This window comes from Amblyraja radiata, chromosome 26 (assembly GCF_010909765.2).
Source record: "Amblyraja radiata isolate CabotCenter1 chromosome 26, sAmbRad1.1.pri, whole genome shotgun sequence".
Classification (NCBI taxonomy): Eukaryota; Metazoa; Chordata; class Chondrichthyes; order Rajiformes; family Rajidae; genus Amblyraja; species Amblyraja radiata.
The window spans coordinates 28,876,958-28,895,588 of record NC_045981.1 but is presented as its reverse complement, the minus strand read 5'-3'; the positions used below and the strand labels follow the sequence as shown (position 1 = coordinate 28,895,588).

At 45.4% G+C, this 18,631-nt stretch overlaps 1 protein-coding gene across 1 annotated transcript in view; it reads left to right on the top strand.

The window, feature by feature from the left end:
* The first annotated feature begins 1,677 nt into the window (after window positions 1-1,677).
* fasn (fatty acid synthase) overlaps window positions 1,678-18,631 on the top strand; it is a 94,867-nt gene continuing 77,913 nt past the window's right edge. The window contains exons 1-3 of the mRNA XM_033044574.1: window positions 1,678-1,821; window positions 13,174-13,316; window positions 15,843-15,995. Coding sequence (XP_032900465.1) covers window positions 13,190-13,316; window positions 15,843-15,995 — 280 coding nt within the window. The 5' untranslated portion in view covers window positions 1,678-1,821; window positions 13,174-13,189. The remainder of the gene's footprint in view (window positions 1,822-13,173; window positions 13,317-15,842; window positions 15,996-18,631) is intronic.

Sequence of the window (18,631 nt, the reverse complement as noted above, 5' to 3'; positions counted from 1 at the left end):
CCCCTTAGCCACAAGGGCCACATCTAACTCCCTCTTAAATATAGCCAATGAACTGGCCTCGACTACCCTCTGTGGCAGGGAGTTCCAGAGATTGTGTGAAAAAAGTTCTCATCTCGGTTTTAAAGGATTTCCCCCTTATCCTTAAGCTGTGACCCCTTGTCCTGGACTTCCCCAACATCGGGAGCAATCTTCCTGCGTCTAGCCTGTCCAACCCCTTAAGAATTTTGTAAGTTTCTATAAGATCCCCTCTCAATCTCCTAAATTCTAGAGAGTATAAACCAAGTCTATCCAGTCTTTCTTCATAAGACAGTCCTGACATCCCAGGAATCAGTCTGGTGAACCTTCTCTGCACTCCCTCTATGGCAATAATGTCCTTCCTCAGATTTGGAGACCAAAACTGTACGCAATGAGAACATGTATAGGTGCCTTTTCAGGTCGAGACCCTTCTTCAGGTTGAGAATCAGGGGAGAGGTAAACTAGAGGTATGGAACGGTACAAAGAACTAATGAATGAAAGGTATAAAAAAAGCCAGCATCAGTGGAGGCTTTGATTTGTTATTTTCATACGTTTCATTCTTTTGTTCTTTGTACCTTTTCATATCTCTTGTTTCCCTCTCCCCTGACTCTCAATCTAAAGAAGAGTTTCGACCCGAAACGTCATCCATTCCTTCTCTCCAGAGATGCTTCCTGACCTGCTGAGTTACTCCAACATTTTGGGTATACCCACCAACATACACGTACACACTTCACAGGCAATCCAGGGCAGATTCCAGCATCCACAGTCCCTTGTGTCTCCATCATTATATATATTATCTGACAGATCCATGAATTTATTGTATTTTTAATTATTATACATTATCTATGTGTTATTTGCATTAAGGGTCCTCTAAAGCTGCAGCAAGTAAGGATTACATTGTAGATGCAAGGAGCTGCAGCTGCCGGTTTACAAAAAAAAAGACACAAAGTGCTGGAGTAACTCAGCGGGTCAGGCAGCATCTCTGGATAGGTGGCGTTTCGGGTCGGGACCCCACTTCAAAGAGAATTTCACTATTCACCTGAAGGTTCATTAGACAATGAAACACTTTTTTATATTAGTCAAATACAGCTGGAAACAGGCCCTTCGGCCCAACTTGCCCACCAACCAACATGTCCCATCTGCACTAGTCCCACCTGCCTGCGTTTGACCCTCTAAACCTGTCCCATCCATGTACCTGTCTAAATATTTGTTAAACGTTGTGATAGTACCTGTCTCAACTACCTCCTCCGGCAGCTCGCTCCAAATGCTTACCACCCTTTGTGTGATTCTTGTAACATAACGCATATTCTTGTAATATATTTATTTTGGAAATAAACATGAGGGGATATGAATGAATAATTACTTTGCAAAGTATACTTGCAATGGCTTAATTTGTACTTGCAGCCGGGGTTTGAGGGAGGGTTTGAGGGAGGGAGGGGGAGGGGAAGGGTTTGAGGTGCCGGCCTGGCGACTTTACCAACAGAGCCGTGAACTTTAGTAACCTCGCGGAGCCTGCGCCTTGTCGGGGGTTGGGAGAGGCCTGAGCATCATCTCATGAGGCTTTGGTCCAGCCCTGCCTCGCTTCTCATTGGATTGTCTGCAAACCCAATCTGTCAGACCATGTGGCGTGTCGCGCCGGCGAATTAGTCATTTAAATAATCTAGTGAAGCACCGCCCAGCTACAGAAGCGGTAGCCGAAGCGGCGCACTGCAAAGATAATACATTTATTACATATATTATCTAACATCAGTGAATACGGTGCCAAGGCAGAGAATAGGCGAGGAATCGAAGGAAACCGCAGCACAGGTATGACTGCTCTTTCTGTTTTGTGAGCGAGTATTGGGTTGCACCATTGTTGTTCACCCGAGGAAAGGATTCCATTAGAAACGCCACATGTAATAAAGCTCGGCGCGGCGAGAGTCCGCACTAATCCTGGGCAGCCGGCATGAAGGCTTCTTTCTAAATGAGTTAAAATTCACAGCATTGCAGGCAGAATAAACCGCAGATGCTGTAGTCTTGGGGCCCCCCCGCAAAAAAATCCAGCACCATGCACTTTAATTCACAGGGTTATTTGGATGTCTTGTAAACTCTGCCGGCCAGCTCCTATCTCTGGCGATGATGTTACAGCCTAACAGCGCTGCCATTTTCCCAGCAACCCTGGTGTATTTTGTCATTGGCGCACACCAAATGAAAGAAACCTGCTTTTTAAACGCTGGGGTTTATTGTGGAACAATCAGCCAGGGGTGGGTGATGAATCCTGGAGTGATGGCGCGTGTATTGTGTGTGTGTGAGGGAGAGAGGGAGTCCACGTACCAGGCTGCGAGGTGGATCCACGTTGCGGATATTAGGATGGGCGACATGTTGTAATTCCCTGGCAAGGTGGTGGAATGAATTACAATATGCTGTGTTTGCGGGTTTCTGACTCAACTAGCTCGGGCAGGGGTATATATGCAAAGTCTGTCGCTCCCAGGTCCCGACATAAACACACTCGACACAGGAAGATTAAAAAATGTTCCGTGCTCGATCTGATTTCCGCAGATTTAATCCGATACTGACAATATGGGGGCATGCCATAAAACAGGAAGTGTGCAGCATGCCGTCATTGGTGCGCGATCCTCGCCTCAATATTGCGGGGTAAGATTCAATCGATGGAGCTCTTGATTCAAACCCAATTGCAGATTCATCGGGAACATAAGAAACCCGCCACTTGCTGTATCCCCTTCTGCCTACAGTCCATACATTTCCATCTTGGATCATTTGAGGATGGCAATTGGTGAGTACAGGAGTACATGTGCGAAGAGGTTTCACTGGCCAGGTGTAAACATTAGCGGGTTAGTTGTGTGTCGCAAACAATGTGGGATCATGTTGACCCTCAGCGAGGAAAATATTATATGTGTCATCTGGACAGCTGGGAAGGAATTTAAGTGAATTTACAAAACAAAAAAGTGCTGAAGTATCTCGGTGGGTCAGGCAGCATCTCTGGAGTAAAGAAGAATAGGTCCCTTCTTCAGACCCGAAACGTCACCTATTTGTCTCCAGAGACGCTGCCTGACCTGCTGAGTTACTCCAGCATTTTGTGTATCTTCTGTTTTAAAAAAAAAAACAGTGTCGGCAGTTCAATCCTACACATATATTTAATAATAATAATAATAAATTTTATTTTCGGGCGCCTTTCAAAGTCTCAAGGACACCTTACAGAAATTAACAGAAGAGAAAAAAACATATAGTCGGAGTAAAAAGAATAATAAGGACATCACCAATACACAAATTAAAGACAGAAATCGCTCCAAAGACAAAAAATCAAAAAACACAATGTGAAGAGAGAGCAGCGGCAGCTAAAGCGCGCCAGCGTTCACTCTCCCTTCCGACAGCCATCTTGGACACAGACTAACATGTTTACTTACACACAAAAAAATCATCCCCCCACAATGGTTACCACAATGTCCAGTCCCCATCCCCAGTACACCCAAAGTCAGGCCTATTGAGGCCACCGCTATTGCCTCTACGGAGGCCCGATGTTCCTGGCCGTTCTGGCCGGGTGGTGTTGCCCCGGCGTCAGGAGCGTCTCACAGCGGCTGGGCTACCTGGAACGGCCGCTTCCTAGCTGGGGACCGCGGCTTCCGAAGCCGACAAGGCCGCGCCGGGTTGGAGCTCCCAGGCTCCCGATGTTTGAGTCGGCGCCCTCCGCTCCGCAGACCCGCAGCCCGGAGGTGTTGATCTCGGCGGTCACAGCTCACCGGAGCTCCAGCGCGTCGATCCAGCGCGGCGACCCAGGCTTGCCCGCTCCACTCCGCGATAGCGCTCCAGCGCTGTGCCGCCAACGAAGCCGAGGTGCTGGGCGGTCCCCGCCAGGAAACGGCGCTCCACGCCCGTTGGTAGGCCACGAGGACGGGTCGACGGGGCAGCCCGGAGAAAAAGCTGCCTCACCGACCAGGTAGGGACCTAGAAGTATAATTACCCCCTTCCCCCCACATTAAGAAGTCCATTTCTCCAACAGACGAAGAACAAGACTTACTAAAAACTTCAAAAAGAAAAGAATTAAACGGACGGCTGCTGGTTAGCAGCCGTTCCCCAAGATGGCTCCTCCACAATGTGAGTTTAAGTGAGACTGGTGTCAAGGCTGCAGTGATGTTGTGAATTAGTTCAACTTGGGCAGAGGAAGCTGGAAAGGAGGTGATCCATGGAGTTCTGGTGTAGAGACAGAGGGAGCAGCATCTGAACTTCTTCAGTTGATGATCACTACCCTGGAGATGAAAACGTGTTGTTGGAGATAAGAGTGCAGCAATTAGGTGGAGTGTGGTTTGTAGATGTGTTTAGGAGCTTCCTTTTACCTCTGCGATGATTGGAAAGAATTGGCTGCTAGGGTAGGGTAGATCTCGACGTGGTCAAAGCCTAATGTGTGAGCTACACTCTGGAGAGAAGTGCCATGAATGAGAAATGTTTTGGATTGTACCCTGGAAGCAAATGGGGTGAGTAAGGAAGTCATCGTTCTACCACAACCATGATGTAGATACAAGGGAGCAGTTGAGCAACTCAGTCTGTTGAATAGCAATTCCCAAGACCATTGAAAATGCAATGTGTGTGACAGGGACAATGTATAGTCCAGAAATGGACAGAGGAGCTAGGATTGACAGAGCTAGGGGAATGAGTAAATGCTTCGTGCTACAGGCTATTTTGGTTAGAAGCAAGAAGTCAACATGAACATGAGGCTGTGGTGTTTACAACTTAACATGCACAATCTGGAGAGAAAGGGGGATTGGTGATCATTTTTGATCTGCTGTTTCCAGGAATGTAGTGAGAGAAAGGGGAAACACGTGTAAGAAGGAACTGTAGATGCAGGTTTAAACCGAACATAGACACAAAAAGCTGGAGTAACTCGGTGGGACAGGCAGCTGGAGAGAAGGAATCGGTGACGCTACGAGTCGAGTCCCTTCTTCAGACTGGTTAGGGATAAGGGAGACAAGAGATATAGACAATGATGTGGAGAGATAACAATGAATGAAAGATATGCATAACGGCAAAGATGATGAAGGTAACAGGTCATTGTTAGCTTTATAGGGTGAAAATGATAAGCCAGTGTGACTTGGGTGGGGGAGGGATATATATATATATATATAGAGAGAGAGAGAGAGAGGGAATGCTGGGGCTACCTGAAGTGAGAGGAATCAATATTCATACCACTGGGCTGTAAGTGTCTCTGTTGCGACGAGCTGCAGCAAGAGCAGAGCTGCGGGGTACCAAGGAGACAGGAGTGAAGGCATCATCTATGATGGGAGAGGGGAACCCCAGTTCCCTAAAGAATGAAGACATCTCGGACGTCCTAGTATGGAACACCGCATCTTGGGCGCAGACAGCACCCGAGGTTGGGATCAAACCTGGCCCTCTGGCGCTGTGTGGCAGCGACTTAACCAGCTGTGTCACTGTGCCTGACTCCTGGAACTCCATTGTATATGCATATGTATGGGATGTAAGGTGGAGCGAGGTGCTGTAATGTGCCACGGAGAGAGAGAGATACATAGGGCACTTTGAGATCATAGATTCAGAACCAGTATCTAGAGAGACCAAGGTTAACGGAAAGAATGCCGGCGGTCGCTGGGAGACCGCGGTGATAGAAGTACATAAAATTATGAGAGGCATAGAAATGGTTGTCGGTCAGAACTTTTTTCCCAGCAAGGAAATATTGAATGCTAAAGGAATTAACTTTAAGATGAGACGGGTAAAGCTTAAAGGAAATGTACGGGGCAAGTTCTTTACACAGAGAGTAGCGGATGCCTGGATGGAGTTGCTGGGCTTGTGGTGGAGGCAGATACGATAGTGATTTTAGTTTTTTTAGTTTTAGAGATACAGCGCGGAAACAGGCCCTTCGGCACCGACCAGTGATACCCGCACATTAAGGGATAATTTTACATTTATAGCAAGCCAATTAACCTACAAACCTATACGTCTTTGGAATGTGGGAGGAAACCGAAGATCTCGGAGAAAACCCACGGAGGTCACGGGGAGAACGTACAAACTCCGTACAGACATGCGCCCGTAGTCAGGATGGAACCCGGGTCTCTGGTGCTGTAAGGCAGCAACTCTACCGCTGTACCCCTATGCTGCCATGGCATTTGGGTAGACACATGGATATGGAGGGATCATGTGCACGCAGATAAGAATTGATCTTGGCATCCTGTCCGGCACAGACATTGTGGGCCGAATGGCCTGTTCCTGGGCTTCATTGTTCTGTGTTCTGATATGTACTTGGCAGTAAAATCTAAAATTGGTTTCGGCTGTGAAAGTTACAATATTTAAATCGGTGTCATTAAGAAGTGTTCTTTAATAGATACATTTACCGGCACATTTCAGGTTGGGGCCAAAATGAGCTTGGATCCATGCGATACCACAGAGATAAGAAGTCAAAGAATATCAAAATTGTTACAGCAATAAGAGCAGTGCAGGAAACTCTTCCCATTCCTTCAGGGAATGGGAATTTATATGTAATCCACTGTGGATGACATTCCCTTCAGTCTTGCATAATCCTTCGAGCAAATAATGTTGGGGTTGTATTGGTTACACAATGATTTAGAGTTTTGCATTGTATCTGCAGTATCAATACTTAGCAGAGGAATCTTGATCGGATTTTAAATAGCAGCTCTTCAAGGATTTAGAGCAAAGCTTTCTGCTTTACCTATAAAAAGCCCAGCATAAAACTGAATGTGTAGTAAAGAACTGCAACATAATACTGAACGTTCATTGTGTTGCATTTGCAGTAAGAAAAGCTTTGAGAACCTTTAAATATGAGGGTGACAGACTGCATTTGCTATACAATAGAAATGCTCAGCTCAGGGTTTTGTGAACACTGGTGATCTCTCTCCACACACAACAGACAGTTAGTAAGAGCCAGGAAAAGTTCCTCTGAATGGTTTCAGTGAGTCTGGAATCAAAGCACAATTCAGTCCAATTATGTACAATGCAATGACATTAGAATGCAGCAGGAGCTGGGGCCGCAGTGAAGGACATTGCACGATTTGTTACTGATGCAGTCAGTAATAGGAGTACAGGCAAGGTGAAAGCCAAGCTTTCTCTCCATCGACCATTGCTTCATTTCTGCCACTGCTCAGCTCTGACTTCCAGAGCAGTCACTTCAAAGAGAGTTGTCAGTATTCTTGCAATGTTTGCTCTCTTTAGAAGAGAGTTTTTACAAGCAATATGCACAACATGTATTGATCATGTAACACAGGTCCTTTAAACGGATACATTTTCATTTAATTCTTTGTCGAAGGAGCCAATGGCAAAATGATTGATTGAAAGATACAGCGTGGAAACAGGCCCTTCAGCCCACAAATCCATGCTGACCATCGATCGCCCGTTTACACTAGCTCTATGCTATCCCACTTTCTCATCCATTCCCTACACACTAGAGGCAATTTACAGAGCCCAATTAATCTACAAACCCGCACGTCTTTGGGATGTGAGAGGAAAGCGGTGCACCCGGAGGAAACCCGCATCGTCACAGGGAGAACATGCAAACTCCCCACAGACAGCGACGGAGGTCAGGATCGAACCAGGATCTCTGGCGCTGCGAGTGCACTGTGCCGTCCACATGATGGGAAATCATATTTTGTTTTTCATTCGTGGTAATGACTTAATGGGCAAGAGAAGTCCAAGGTTGAGGGGAGATGCAAAAGATGGGTATAAAATGATGATAGGCATAGATAGGGTGGACGGTCAGAACCCTTTTTCCCCTGGGTAAAATGTTACAATCTATAGGGCTGAGCTTTAAGGTGAGAGGGGCAAAGTTCAAAGAGGATGTGTGGCATGTTGTTTTATTGCAGACAGTGGTTAGTGGAATGTGCTGCCAGGGGCTATGGAGCATTTAGATAGACGCATAGATATTGAAGGGCGGCACAGTGGTGCAGCGGTAGAGTTGCTGCTTTGCTGTGCCACAGACCTGGGATTGATCCTAACTACGGGTGGTGTTTGTATGAAGCTTGTACCTTCTCCCTGAGACTGAGTGGGTTTTCTCCGGGTGCTCGGGTTTCCTACAAAGACGTATAGGTTTGTAGGTTAATTTGGCTTTGGTAAAAATTGTAAATTGTCCTTAGTGTGTCGGATAGTGCTCGCATAAGGGGATCACTGGATAGCTCGGACTCGGTGAGCACTGTATTTCTAATCTAAACTTAAAAAAAAAAAGATATGCAAGATATGGAGGGATATGGATCATGTACAGGTCGAGGAGTCTAGCACGGACATTGTGGGCCGAGAGGCCTGCTTCTATGCTGTGCCGTTCTATGATCTAAAACTGCTAAAATTGCCGAAAGCACCTTAGAGGCAGCCCCAAAAAAATCAGGGTCTGGGCGGCATTTCATTCTTTGATTTGCAATGTCTTATTAATTTACCTTTTATGATTTTCCTATATTTGAAAAGAAAATCTCAGTAGTGTTATTTTGCAGATGGAGGATTTAAAATAGGTACAAAGTAACAATGCATTGGCCTGTTTAAGATAAATCCATGGTTCAATAATCCTCATTAAACCTATTCGTAATTTTATTAAGCTACACTTAACGTGAAGTTTGTCAACCAAGCCATCACGGAGGCTAGACACAAAAAGCTGGAGTAACTCAGCGGGACAGGCGGTGGCGTTTCGGGTCGAGACCATTCTTCTTCATGGAGGGTGCTCTGTAGTTCCTGTCTCGAGTCCCTGGCCTGTGGGTAGTGAAGGTCGATGATCATGGACATGCTGGGAACATGCTGTCTCAGGGTGCTCTTGGCATTCTACCAGCAAGTAATCAGTGATAAAGCAGTAGATTAAACTAATCCAACTGTCTCAGCAGAGAGAGCACACCTGGGACAGTCGACTAACAACAGGAGGTTAGAACTGTTGGATGTGACTGGAATGGTAATAGATAAATTCTTACGCTGTGCCTCTGTTGATGTTACGAATGGCCGACCAAATCTAACAAAAACTTGTTTTCTGAGCAGAGCAGGTTACCGGTGCTGTAGAACCTCAGCCCAACTTTGAGTAGAGAGAGAGAGGACCAAAATAGAGTGGGATTTCAGTAGGGAGACAACAAAGAATTATCTTATCTTTTAGAAAAAGAACACAAACTGCTGGAATGACATGAAGGAGTTATCTGTGGAGGCCATGAGGTTTTGGGCCAGGACACATCTTCAGGCTGATTGTGGTGGGAAGAGAAAACTGGAAGAGAGGTGGGGGTGGGACAAAGCCAGGCAAGTGATAGATGGATACTGGTGAGAGGGGTTTGATTGGAAGATGGTTGAGCAAAGGCCAGAGTTGAAAAGACAAAAGTGAAATAACTTCACCATCAATCTCCAATATTGATCATATTATGCAGGCCTTTTAAACTGATACATATTAATCTAACACATTGTCTAAAGAACCAGAAGCAAGATGATGAGAAACCTCATGTTGATGCTGCTAGTTGTTATGACTCTGAATGTATTGTCTGAATGGGGAAGAGAACAGATTAAATACTAATCACCAAAAGGAAATAGTTAAAATGGCCATGGATCGCCCCTTGGAGATGGGCAAAAATAACAAGCTGGATGGCGTTTATTCTCTATTAGAAAAGTTTTGCTAATCATTATGATTTTCTGTATGGTGTCACTGAAACAGAATGTAAACGGTGTGGAGCGGGGAAATGAAAATGCATGGTGTTTCTGAGCGTGTCTCCTGGTTGATGCTGGTTTTGTATCGTCTGTGACCCTAATGTGTAACATTTAAGAAGGTAGTGCTACAGTTGGTCCCCACAGAGATACTGATGCTGTGGTATGTCTGTGACGGTATCTGTGATGCAAGTCTTCAGAGCAAGACTGAAGGGAAGCTTCGAGTCGCCCACTCTCCTCTGTTTCATTCTCAATCTTGCAATTTTTCTTTCTTTTAGTTTTATGAATCGTAGCATTTTGTGGGGCGGGTATAGGTAGAGGTGATGAGACTTTATTTTAGATCTACCTCTGTTAAGGAAACTTTGAGCTAAATGGAACATGGAAGTTATTTTGCAGTTAACAATAACTAATCACTGGCTGTACTTGGACAGTTTCTGGATAGGAAGGCTGTTGTCCAAATACAGGCAAAAGGGACTAGCCCAGAAAGCCAACTTGGTTGGCATGGACAAGTTGGTTGAAGGGCATGTTCTGTGCTGTACAACTCCATGACTATGACTTGGGATAATATCTCACTGATGTATTGGAGTCCGCATAGTGAAAGGTTCAGTCCCTTGTCCGTGCCGAGTTAGTTGATGTTACCCTTGCTGCTAATTTTGACCAATGAGACACAAAAAAAGCTGCTGATGCTGGAATCTGGAGCAAAAAGCCAACAACTGGAGGAACTCAGTGGGTCAGACAGCGCCTCTGGATGGAAACAAACAGACAATGTTTTGGGTTGAGACCCTTTCTCTGAACTGCTGGAGTGAGGAGGAGATAGCTCGTATAAAGAGGTGAGGAGGCTGGGGTGAGAGTTGATCTGTGATGGGTGGATGCAGGTGAGGCAGGGTGAATGTGGTCAGGTGGGTAACAATAGAGGCTGGGACATGGAAGGCGGAAGTAGCCAAGGGCTCTTACATGCAAACCAGTTCAATTCCCAAGGAGGTGTTGTTGGCAATCTCCATTGATGGAGGTCTACTGATGAAGAGATCTAGGCTCCAGTTGCATAGTGAGGAGCAGTGACCCAGCTCCCTGAGTTTGGCTGTAGAAACAAGACACTGCAGATGCTGGTTTACAAACTAGAACATTAAATGTAGGTACACAAAAATGCTGAAGAAACTCAGCGGGTGTAGCAGCATCTATGGAGCGATGGAGATAGGCAACGTTTCGGGCCGAAACCCTTCTTCAGACATTCTTCTTGAAAACATTAAGTGCAGCATCTCTGGCGAACGTGGATATGTGACATTTTGGATCTGAACTGAATAGATAATAGACAATAGGTGCTGGAGTAGGCCATTCGGCCCTTAGAGCCAGCACCGCCATTCAATACGATCATGGCTGATCATCCCCATTCAGTACCCCATTCCTGCCTTCTTCCCATATCTCCTGACTCTGCTATTATTAAGAGCCCTATCTAGCTCTCTCTTGAAAGTATCCAGAGAACCGGCCTCCACCGCCCTCTGAAGCAGAGAATTCCACAGACTCACAACTCTCTGTGCGAAAAAGTGTTTCCTCATCTCCGTTCTAAATGGCTTGCCCCTTATTCTCAAACCAGTGGCCCCTGGTTCTGGACTCCCCCAACATCAGGAGTATGTTTCCTGCCTCTAGCATGTCCAAGCCCTTAATAACCTTATATGTTTCAATAAGATTCCCTCTCATCCTTCTAAACTCCAGAGTGTACAAGCCCAGCCGCTCCATTCTCTCAGCATATGACAGTCCCGCCATCCCGGGAATTAACCTTGTAAACCTATGCTGCACTCCCTCAATAGCAAGGATGTCCTTCCTCAAATTAGGGAAACAAAACTGCATACAATACTCCAGGTGTTGTCTCACTAGGGCCCTATACAACTGCAGAAGGACCTCTGCTCCTATACTCTTATCATGAAAGCCAATATGCCATTCGCTTTCTACACTGCCTGCTGTACCTGCATGCTTACTTTCATTGATTGATGAACAAGGACCCCCAGATCCCATTGTAATTCCACTTTTCCCAACTTGACACCATTTAGATAATAATGTGCCTTCCTGTTTTTGCTACCAAAGTGGATAACCTCACATTTATCCACATGAAGAAGGGTCCAGACCCAAAATGTCACCTATCCATGTTCTCCAGAGATGCTGCCTGGCCCGCTGAGTTACTCCAGTATTTTGTGTCCCAGAGTTTGATGTTGGTTTGTTAAAGAAACTGTTGGTATCAAGGTATTATTGAGACACAGGGAGGTTCAGAGGAGCCATGCCAGGAAGAGGGATAAATGTATCCAGCTTTTTAAATCCAAGGATGTTATCTTGCAGAAGGGACTGGTGCTCCATTTGTTTCATCTCAATTTCCAACGTTGCATCAGTCAGAATCAGGTGCTCATATGCCAAAGAATGATTTGCAAAGTAGTTTATAAGTATGCCAAAATTCAATCTTAGATCATTAATGGACATAAAAGACAAGTTAGGTTATTTAAAGTTAGTTCAGAATCTACTAGGGGTTTAAATAGTGGGCGGCCCATTGTCGCGCCGGTATAGTTGCTGCCTTTATAGTGCCAGAGACCCGGATTTGATCCTAACAATGGGTGCCATCTGTAACATTCTCCCCATGAAGTGTGGGTTTTCTCCGGGTGCTCCGGTTTCTGCCGACACGCCACAGAAGTACAGGTTTGTAGGTTAATTGGCTTCAGTAAAAATTGTAAATTGTCCCTAGTGTGTAGGATAATATTAGTGCACAGGGATTGCTGGTCGGCAAACTACTTTGCAAATCAGTCTTTGGCATGTGTGCACCTGATTCTGACTGATGCAACGTTGGAAATTGAAAACCACTGCAGCTAAATGTTGCTGTGTACTTTGGTAGATGATTAAGAACTGACGTGTAATTCATCATTTCAGATGCTATTTTCATTCATAATTACAAATGGCAAATACTGTAAATTATACACAAACAGCGAGATTTTGAGTTTCTCAATAAATAATTTCAATCCTCTAAAGGATTGGATACACTTGAGGATATTTAGCAGTCTGTTTTAATGTTACATAATCATTTTTCTTTTATGTTTAGCATATATAATTTACATTTGCAAAGATAGACGTACAAATTTAGATGTTTCAGAAACTGGTGCCCATGAATGCTTTATCCGTGATAACATCTTTTAAGGTGTATCCTGTGGTTTTGGGCCGGGGGGGGGGGGTGGGTGGGGGAAGAGAGAAGGAAGGGGATCGAGTGGGAGGACTGGTGGAGAAGAAACAAGTGTGATGGAGGGTAAGGGGGGAAAAGTGTGTGTGTGTGTATGTATGTACGCACCATAGTGTATATGAGAATGAGTTAGAAGTTATCTTGAATTGGGGAATGCAATGTTCTTGCCGTTGTCCTGTTGAATAGTGGAATGTGAAGTACAGTTCCTCATGTTCTGGCACAAGTGCCAGGTTAGACAGAGAGCCATGCAGCATGGAAGCAGACTCTTTGGCCCAACTCTTCCATGCTGACCCAAGTGCCCCATCTTGTTCATTCTTTCTTAATGTCTTTGATTGCAGGTTGAGAAGAAGCAGAATGGAGGAAATAGTGATAGCAGGCATCGCCGGTAGGCTGCCGGAGTCTGACAACCTGCAGGAGTTTTGGAATAACCTCGTCAACGGCATTGACATGGTGACAGACGATGACAGGCGGTGGAAACCAGGTGGGTAACGAGGGAATGGAAACTGTGATCTTCATCCCTCTCACTCATGTGTGCAATGGCTGTTGTAGAAGATGCAGGAAGCATGTTCTCGGGGCCGACCGCAACTGTGTAATAGACATACAAAAGCTGGAGTCACTCAGTGGGACAGGGAAGCATCTCTGGAGAGAAGGAATGGGTGACGTTTCGGGTCGAGACCCTTCTTCAGGGTCTCGATCAGAAACGTCACCCATTCCTTCTCTCCAGGGATGCTGCCTGTCTGGCTGAGTTACTCCAGCTTTTTGTGTCTATCTTTAAACCAGCATCTGCTGTTCCTTCTTACACAGCAACTGTGTAATTCATGGTTCAGTGCCTCTTGGTGAATTTTGTTCAACAGTGTGCTTTGGTGGGATGTTATACTCGTCCAATATTATATTCATAATATTAAAACATAAATAAGGGAGCAGAAAGTCAGAGATAAATATAAATAATGATTTTTGATGGTTGAGAAGGCTGTTTATCCTTAAGCTGCAGAATAATTTGCTTTAAAATAAAATATTGATTCTTGTTCCAGCAATTTTTGAATAATGGGTTCTGCAGTCAGAGAGGGGAAAGTTCTTGTAACAGCAGTATAAATTGTTTAGATCCACACCTTTAAATTGCAGTATAAGCCGTGAGCAGGAATAGAAACATTGAAACATAGAAAATAGGTGCAGGAGTAGGCCATTCGGCCCTTCGAGCCTGCACCGCCATTCAATATGATCATGGCTGATTATCCAACTCAATATCCCGTACCTGCCTTCTCTCCATACCCCATGATCCCTTTAGCCACAAGGGCCACATCTAACTCCCTCTTAAATATAGCCAATGAACTGGCCTCAACTACCTTCTGTGGCAGAAAATTCCACAGATTCATCACTCTCTGTGTGAATTTTTTTTTTCTCATCTCGGTCCTAAAAGACTTCCCCCTTATCCTTAAGCTGTGACCCTGTGTTCTGGACTTCCCCAATATCGGGAACAATCTTCCTGCATCTAGCCTGTCCAACCCCTTAAGAATTTTGTAAGTTTCTATAAGATCCCCCCTCAATCTTCTAAATTCTAGCGAGTACAAGCCGAGTCTATCCAGTCTTTCTTCATATGAAAGTCCTGCCATCCCAGGAATCAGTCTGGTGAACCTTCTCTGTACTCCCTCTATGGCAAGAATGGATTTCCTCAGATTAGGAGACCAAAACTGTACGCAATACTCCAGGTGTGGTCTCACCAAGCCCCTGTACAACTGCAGCAGAACCTCCCTGCTCCTATACTGAAATCCTTTCGCAAATCTTTTTGAATATATATTTATGTTCAAGAATCAAATCACAGACACATTCTGAACTGCAGCGGTGAAATATTTGTGCCTTCCCAATAATTTAAATTATAGTCTGAACATAGCCTTAGAGGTCTCAAAATATTCCTCTATTTTGAAGAAACAATTGACTTTCTAGTTATTATAACAATGCGTCTGTTTGGCAACTTTTGTAACACACTTTCATGCAGGCCAGCACTCTTTGGAGTTGTAAACGTTGCCAAGACTTGGAGTGCATTGTTGAAGGTGATGCCTCTTGAATGAGGAATTTAATCAATATCCAGCCAAAGGTTTCTTGACAAAGGTTCATGTAGATGCTTTAAGTTCCCACGGCCCAATTGGCAGGAGAGATGGTATATTTTAAGGACATGACTGACCAAAGTTTTAAAAGTTTTTCCACTCAGTGGTGAGTGCCTGGAATATGCTGCCTGTGGTGGTGGTGCAGAGATGATGGTGGTGATAAGGATATGGAGGGATATCGATCTTGTGTTGGCAAATTAGATTAATTTATGTTGGTGTTATGTTCGGCTTGGACATTGTGGGCCATAGGGCTTGTTCCTATGTTATACTGCTCTTGCTCTAATGTTCAATTAAAAAAATAATAATTGTTTGGCTGGAAAGGCACTAATTAAATTTGTTGTTTTCAAAATCGTCTCAAAGTACTTCATAACTATCAGAGTATTCTGAAGTGTGTAATAGCAACGCAGTTGATAATTACTATGTTTAAAACTTATTTGAACACATTTTAAATAGGCACAGCATCAAAAAATACAGGCCAAATGCAGTTGTTGTAGATTGTTGTCAGTGGGACTTTGGTCCATCATGGCCATGCTGGCCTTTCTACACCAGTTCTGCACGAGCCATTCCATTATTGGTGTACAAGAGCCAGCATGGCCGTGATCGGTATTCATTCCTTTCATTGATATGGTGGGCGAGAGGGTCAATTTCTTTGCTGTATAACTCTGATCCCATCATTTCCATGAACAGCAATAAGTCAATGATAAGAACCCAGTAAAAAATAATTGCATTGTTTGTGGGATAGACTGACGAGAGCTGTGATAACTCCATGCATTTCGTTGAGGCATGGCATGGATTTTATTACAAGCAACTGCCAGCTGACAGGTTTAATGTCTATCCAAGCGACCTTGCCAACACCACACTGTACAGTTATCAGCAAATGATTTTAACGTGACTTTTCTCACCAGGATTATATGGGCTCCCTCACAGAAATGGCAAACTGAAGGATATCAGCAAGTTTGATGCTTCCTTCTTTGGTGTCCACCCCAAGCAAGCGCACACAATGGACCCCCAGCTCCGGGTCCTACTGGAGACCACCTATGAGGCAATTGTAGATGGAGGTAGGTATCCCTGTAATGTTCGATGAAGAATGTCTTCTGTGGCTGCACAAGTACCAGAGGAGGGAGTTGAGGCAGATACAATAACAACACTTAAACAGCACCCATCAACACACATGGTTTGTGGCTTTTATAGTGACAGTCATCAGAAACTCATCTCATCCTGTTGCTAAGCCCGAAGTAGGGCAGATAATAGACAATAGGTGCAGGAGTAGGCCATTCGGCCCTTCGAGACAGCACCGCCATTCACAGTGATCATGGCTGATCATCCATATTCAGTACCCCGTTCCTGCCTTCTCACCATATCCCCTGACACCACTATCTTTAAGAGCTCTATCTAACTCTCTCTTGAAAGCATCCAAAGAATTGGCCTCCACTGCCTTCTGAGGCAGCGAATTCCACAGATTCACAACTCTCTGGGTGAAAACGTTTTTCCTCATCTCCTTTCACAATGGCCGACCCCTTCTTCTTAAACTGTGGCCCCTGCTTCTGGACTCCCCCCAACATCGGGAACATCTAGAACTCGTGCTTTGCAGTGAGAGACTGATTTATACCTTGAAACCAACTTGCAGCAAGATGTAGCATTTGTCCTGTTGCGATTCCGTTGCATTACTGGCATTTATGCATTCCACACTGGTGCAATGAAAATGTTCATTTGACTTCATTCCTCAGAGCAGGAGGCTGTGGGGTGATCTTACAGATGTGTACAAAATCACAAAGTTGATGGATAGGGTGAATGCATTTTGGGTTTTTTTTTTACCCATGGTAGGGGAATCGAGAACTAGAGGGCCTAGCTTTAAGATGAGAGGGGAAATATTTAATAGTAACCTGTGGAGCAACATTGTCACATCGGGTGGTGGATATGTGGAGTGAGCTGCCAGAGGAGGTAGTTGAGGCAGGTCCAATAGCAAGATTTCAAAGACACTAGACCAAGGGGGACCTGTTAGGTCCCGTCCCCTCAACGCGGGGGTGGGGGTGCGGGTGGGGGCTGCGGCATCCCACACACACTAACCACCCCCCACACACACAGGAAACTGAGGGAGGGGGTTGGGGGGGGGGCCTGAGTGGGAGAGAGGAGGGAAGGGGGGGGGAGGGGAACGGGGGGAGATAGGAGGGGCAGAGAGGGGGAGGGGGGTAGGAGGAGAGAGTAGAGGGAAGAGAGATAGAGGGGGGAGAGAGAGAGAGTAAAGGAGTGGGGAGAGAGGAGGAGGGGTAGGGGAGAGACAAGGTGGGGAGATAGGAGGGGGAGGGGAGAGGTGGTGGTGAGCCGGGTGAGTGAGTGGGCTGTGAAAAGCAGAGAGAGAGAGAGAGTATATATATATATATAGATATAGATATAGATATAGATATAGATATAGATATAGATATAGATATAGATATAGATATAGATATAGATATAGATATAGATATATATATATAGCCCGACTCTCTGGAAACCCGGAGCGGTTAGCAGCAGGGGGGCGGAGCAGGGTAGGAGCGGTTAGCAGCGGGGAGAGGGCCGTGACTTCACTCGCTGCGCAGGCCGCGAAGACAAAGTTCTTCCAAAGCTCGTGGGTGCCGGTGACTTCGGAATCTGCAGAAATTGCTTGTTCTTTCTGCGCCTTTTGAAGAACTGGGGTGGGGGGGGGACGTTTCGGCGTCCGGTTTTCACGGAGATGTGAATCAAAGGTGAAATCACACACGCACTCGCACACACCCATGCACCCATGCACTCACACACACACTCTCGCACACACACACACACACACACACACACACACACACACACACCTACCTTTGCTCCGTCCACCACACACACACACACACACACACTCTCTCTCTGTAAACTTTCTTGAATTTAATCACACAGCTGAGCGCGGCCTCTCTACTGTAGGGCTTCCGCAGTCAGCGACACTTCGGCAATCAGCGCGACCTCTGCACTTACTGGAAATTACGCAATCAGCGTGACCTCTGCACTCACCAAAACTTACGCAATCAGGGCGACATGTCCACTAACCGGAAGTCACGAAATGAACGGGACTTTTGGACTAAACACAGTCGGGCCTAATACAGCATTTATTCCTTCCAAACACAGTCGGACTTAATAAACCATTTATTCCTTCCAAACACAGTTGGATCTAATAAAGCATTGCAGTTTCAAGCACAGGCAGAGCAGCAGGCCAAACAACTCATGGCATTGTCATTAAGGGCTTACAAATCATTTTTTGCAAGTACATTGCAGACTCACAGTTCAGTTGATTCACAGCTTAGAATGACAGTCGCGGCCTCTCCCTTGCGATCTTGCAGAGTGACTGACTCGCGTCCAGGCATCCGGGGTTTTATAGTCCCCCCCCCCCCCCTTCATCGCGGGTATTGACAGGCAAGAGGACCAATAAGCTGATCTCAATGTTTTTTAAACACTCATAACTTTTTTATTTTTCATCGATGGGTAAAATCCTCGGGGCTGGCTCAGCGGAGGAGGACTGTGAGTAAGATGGACAAAAATTACAACGATACAGGGTAACGTTTTTTCTAAAATCAATATACAGCGCAGACAGGAAGTGGTCAAGATGAGACTTTTAATTATATAGATTTGGACGGGTACATGGATAGGAAAGGTTTAAAGGGATATGTGCAAATGGAGCTAGGTTAGATGTGGC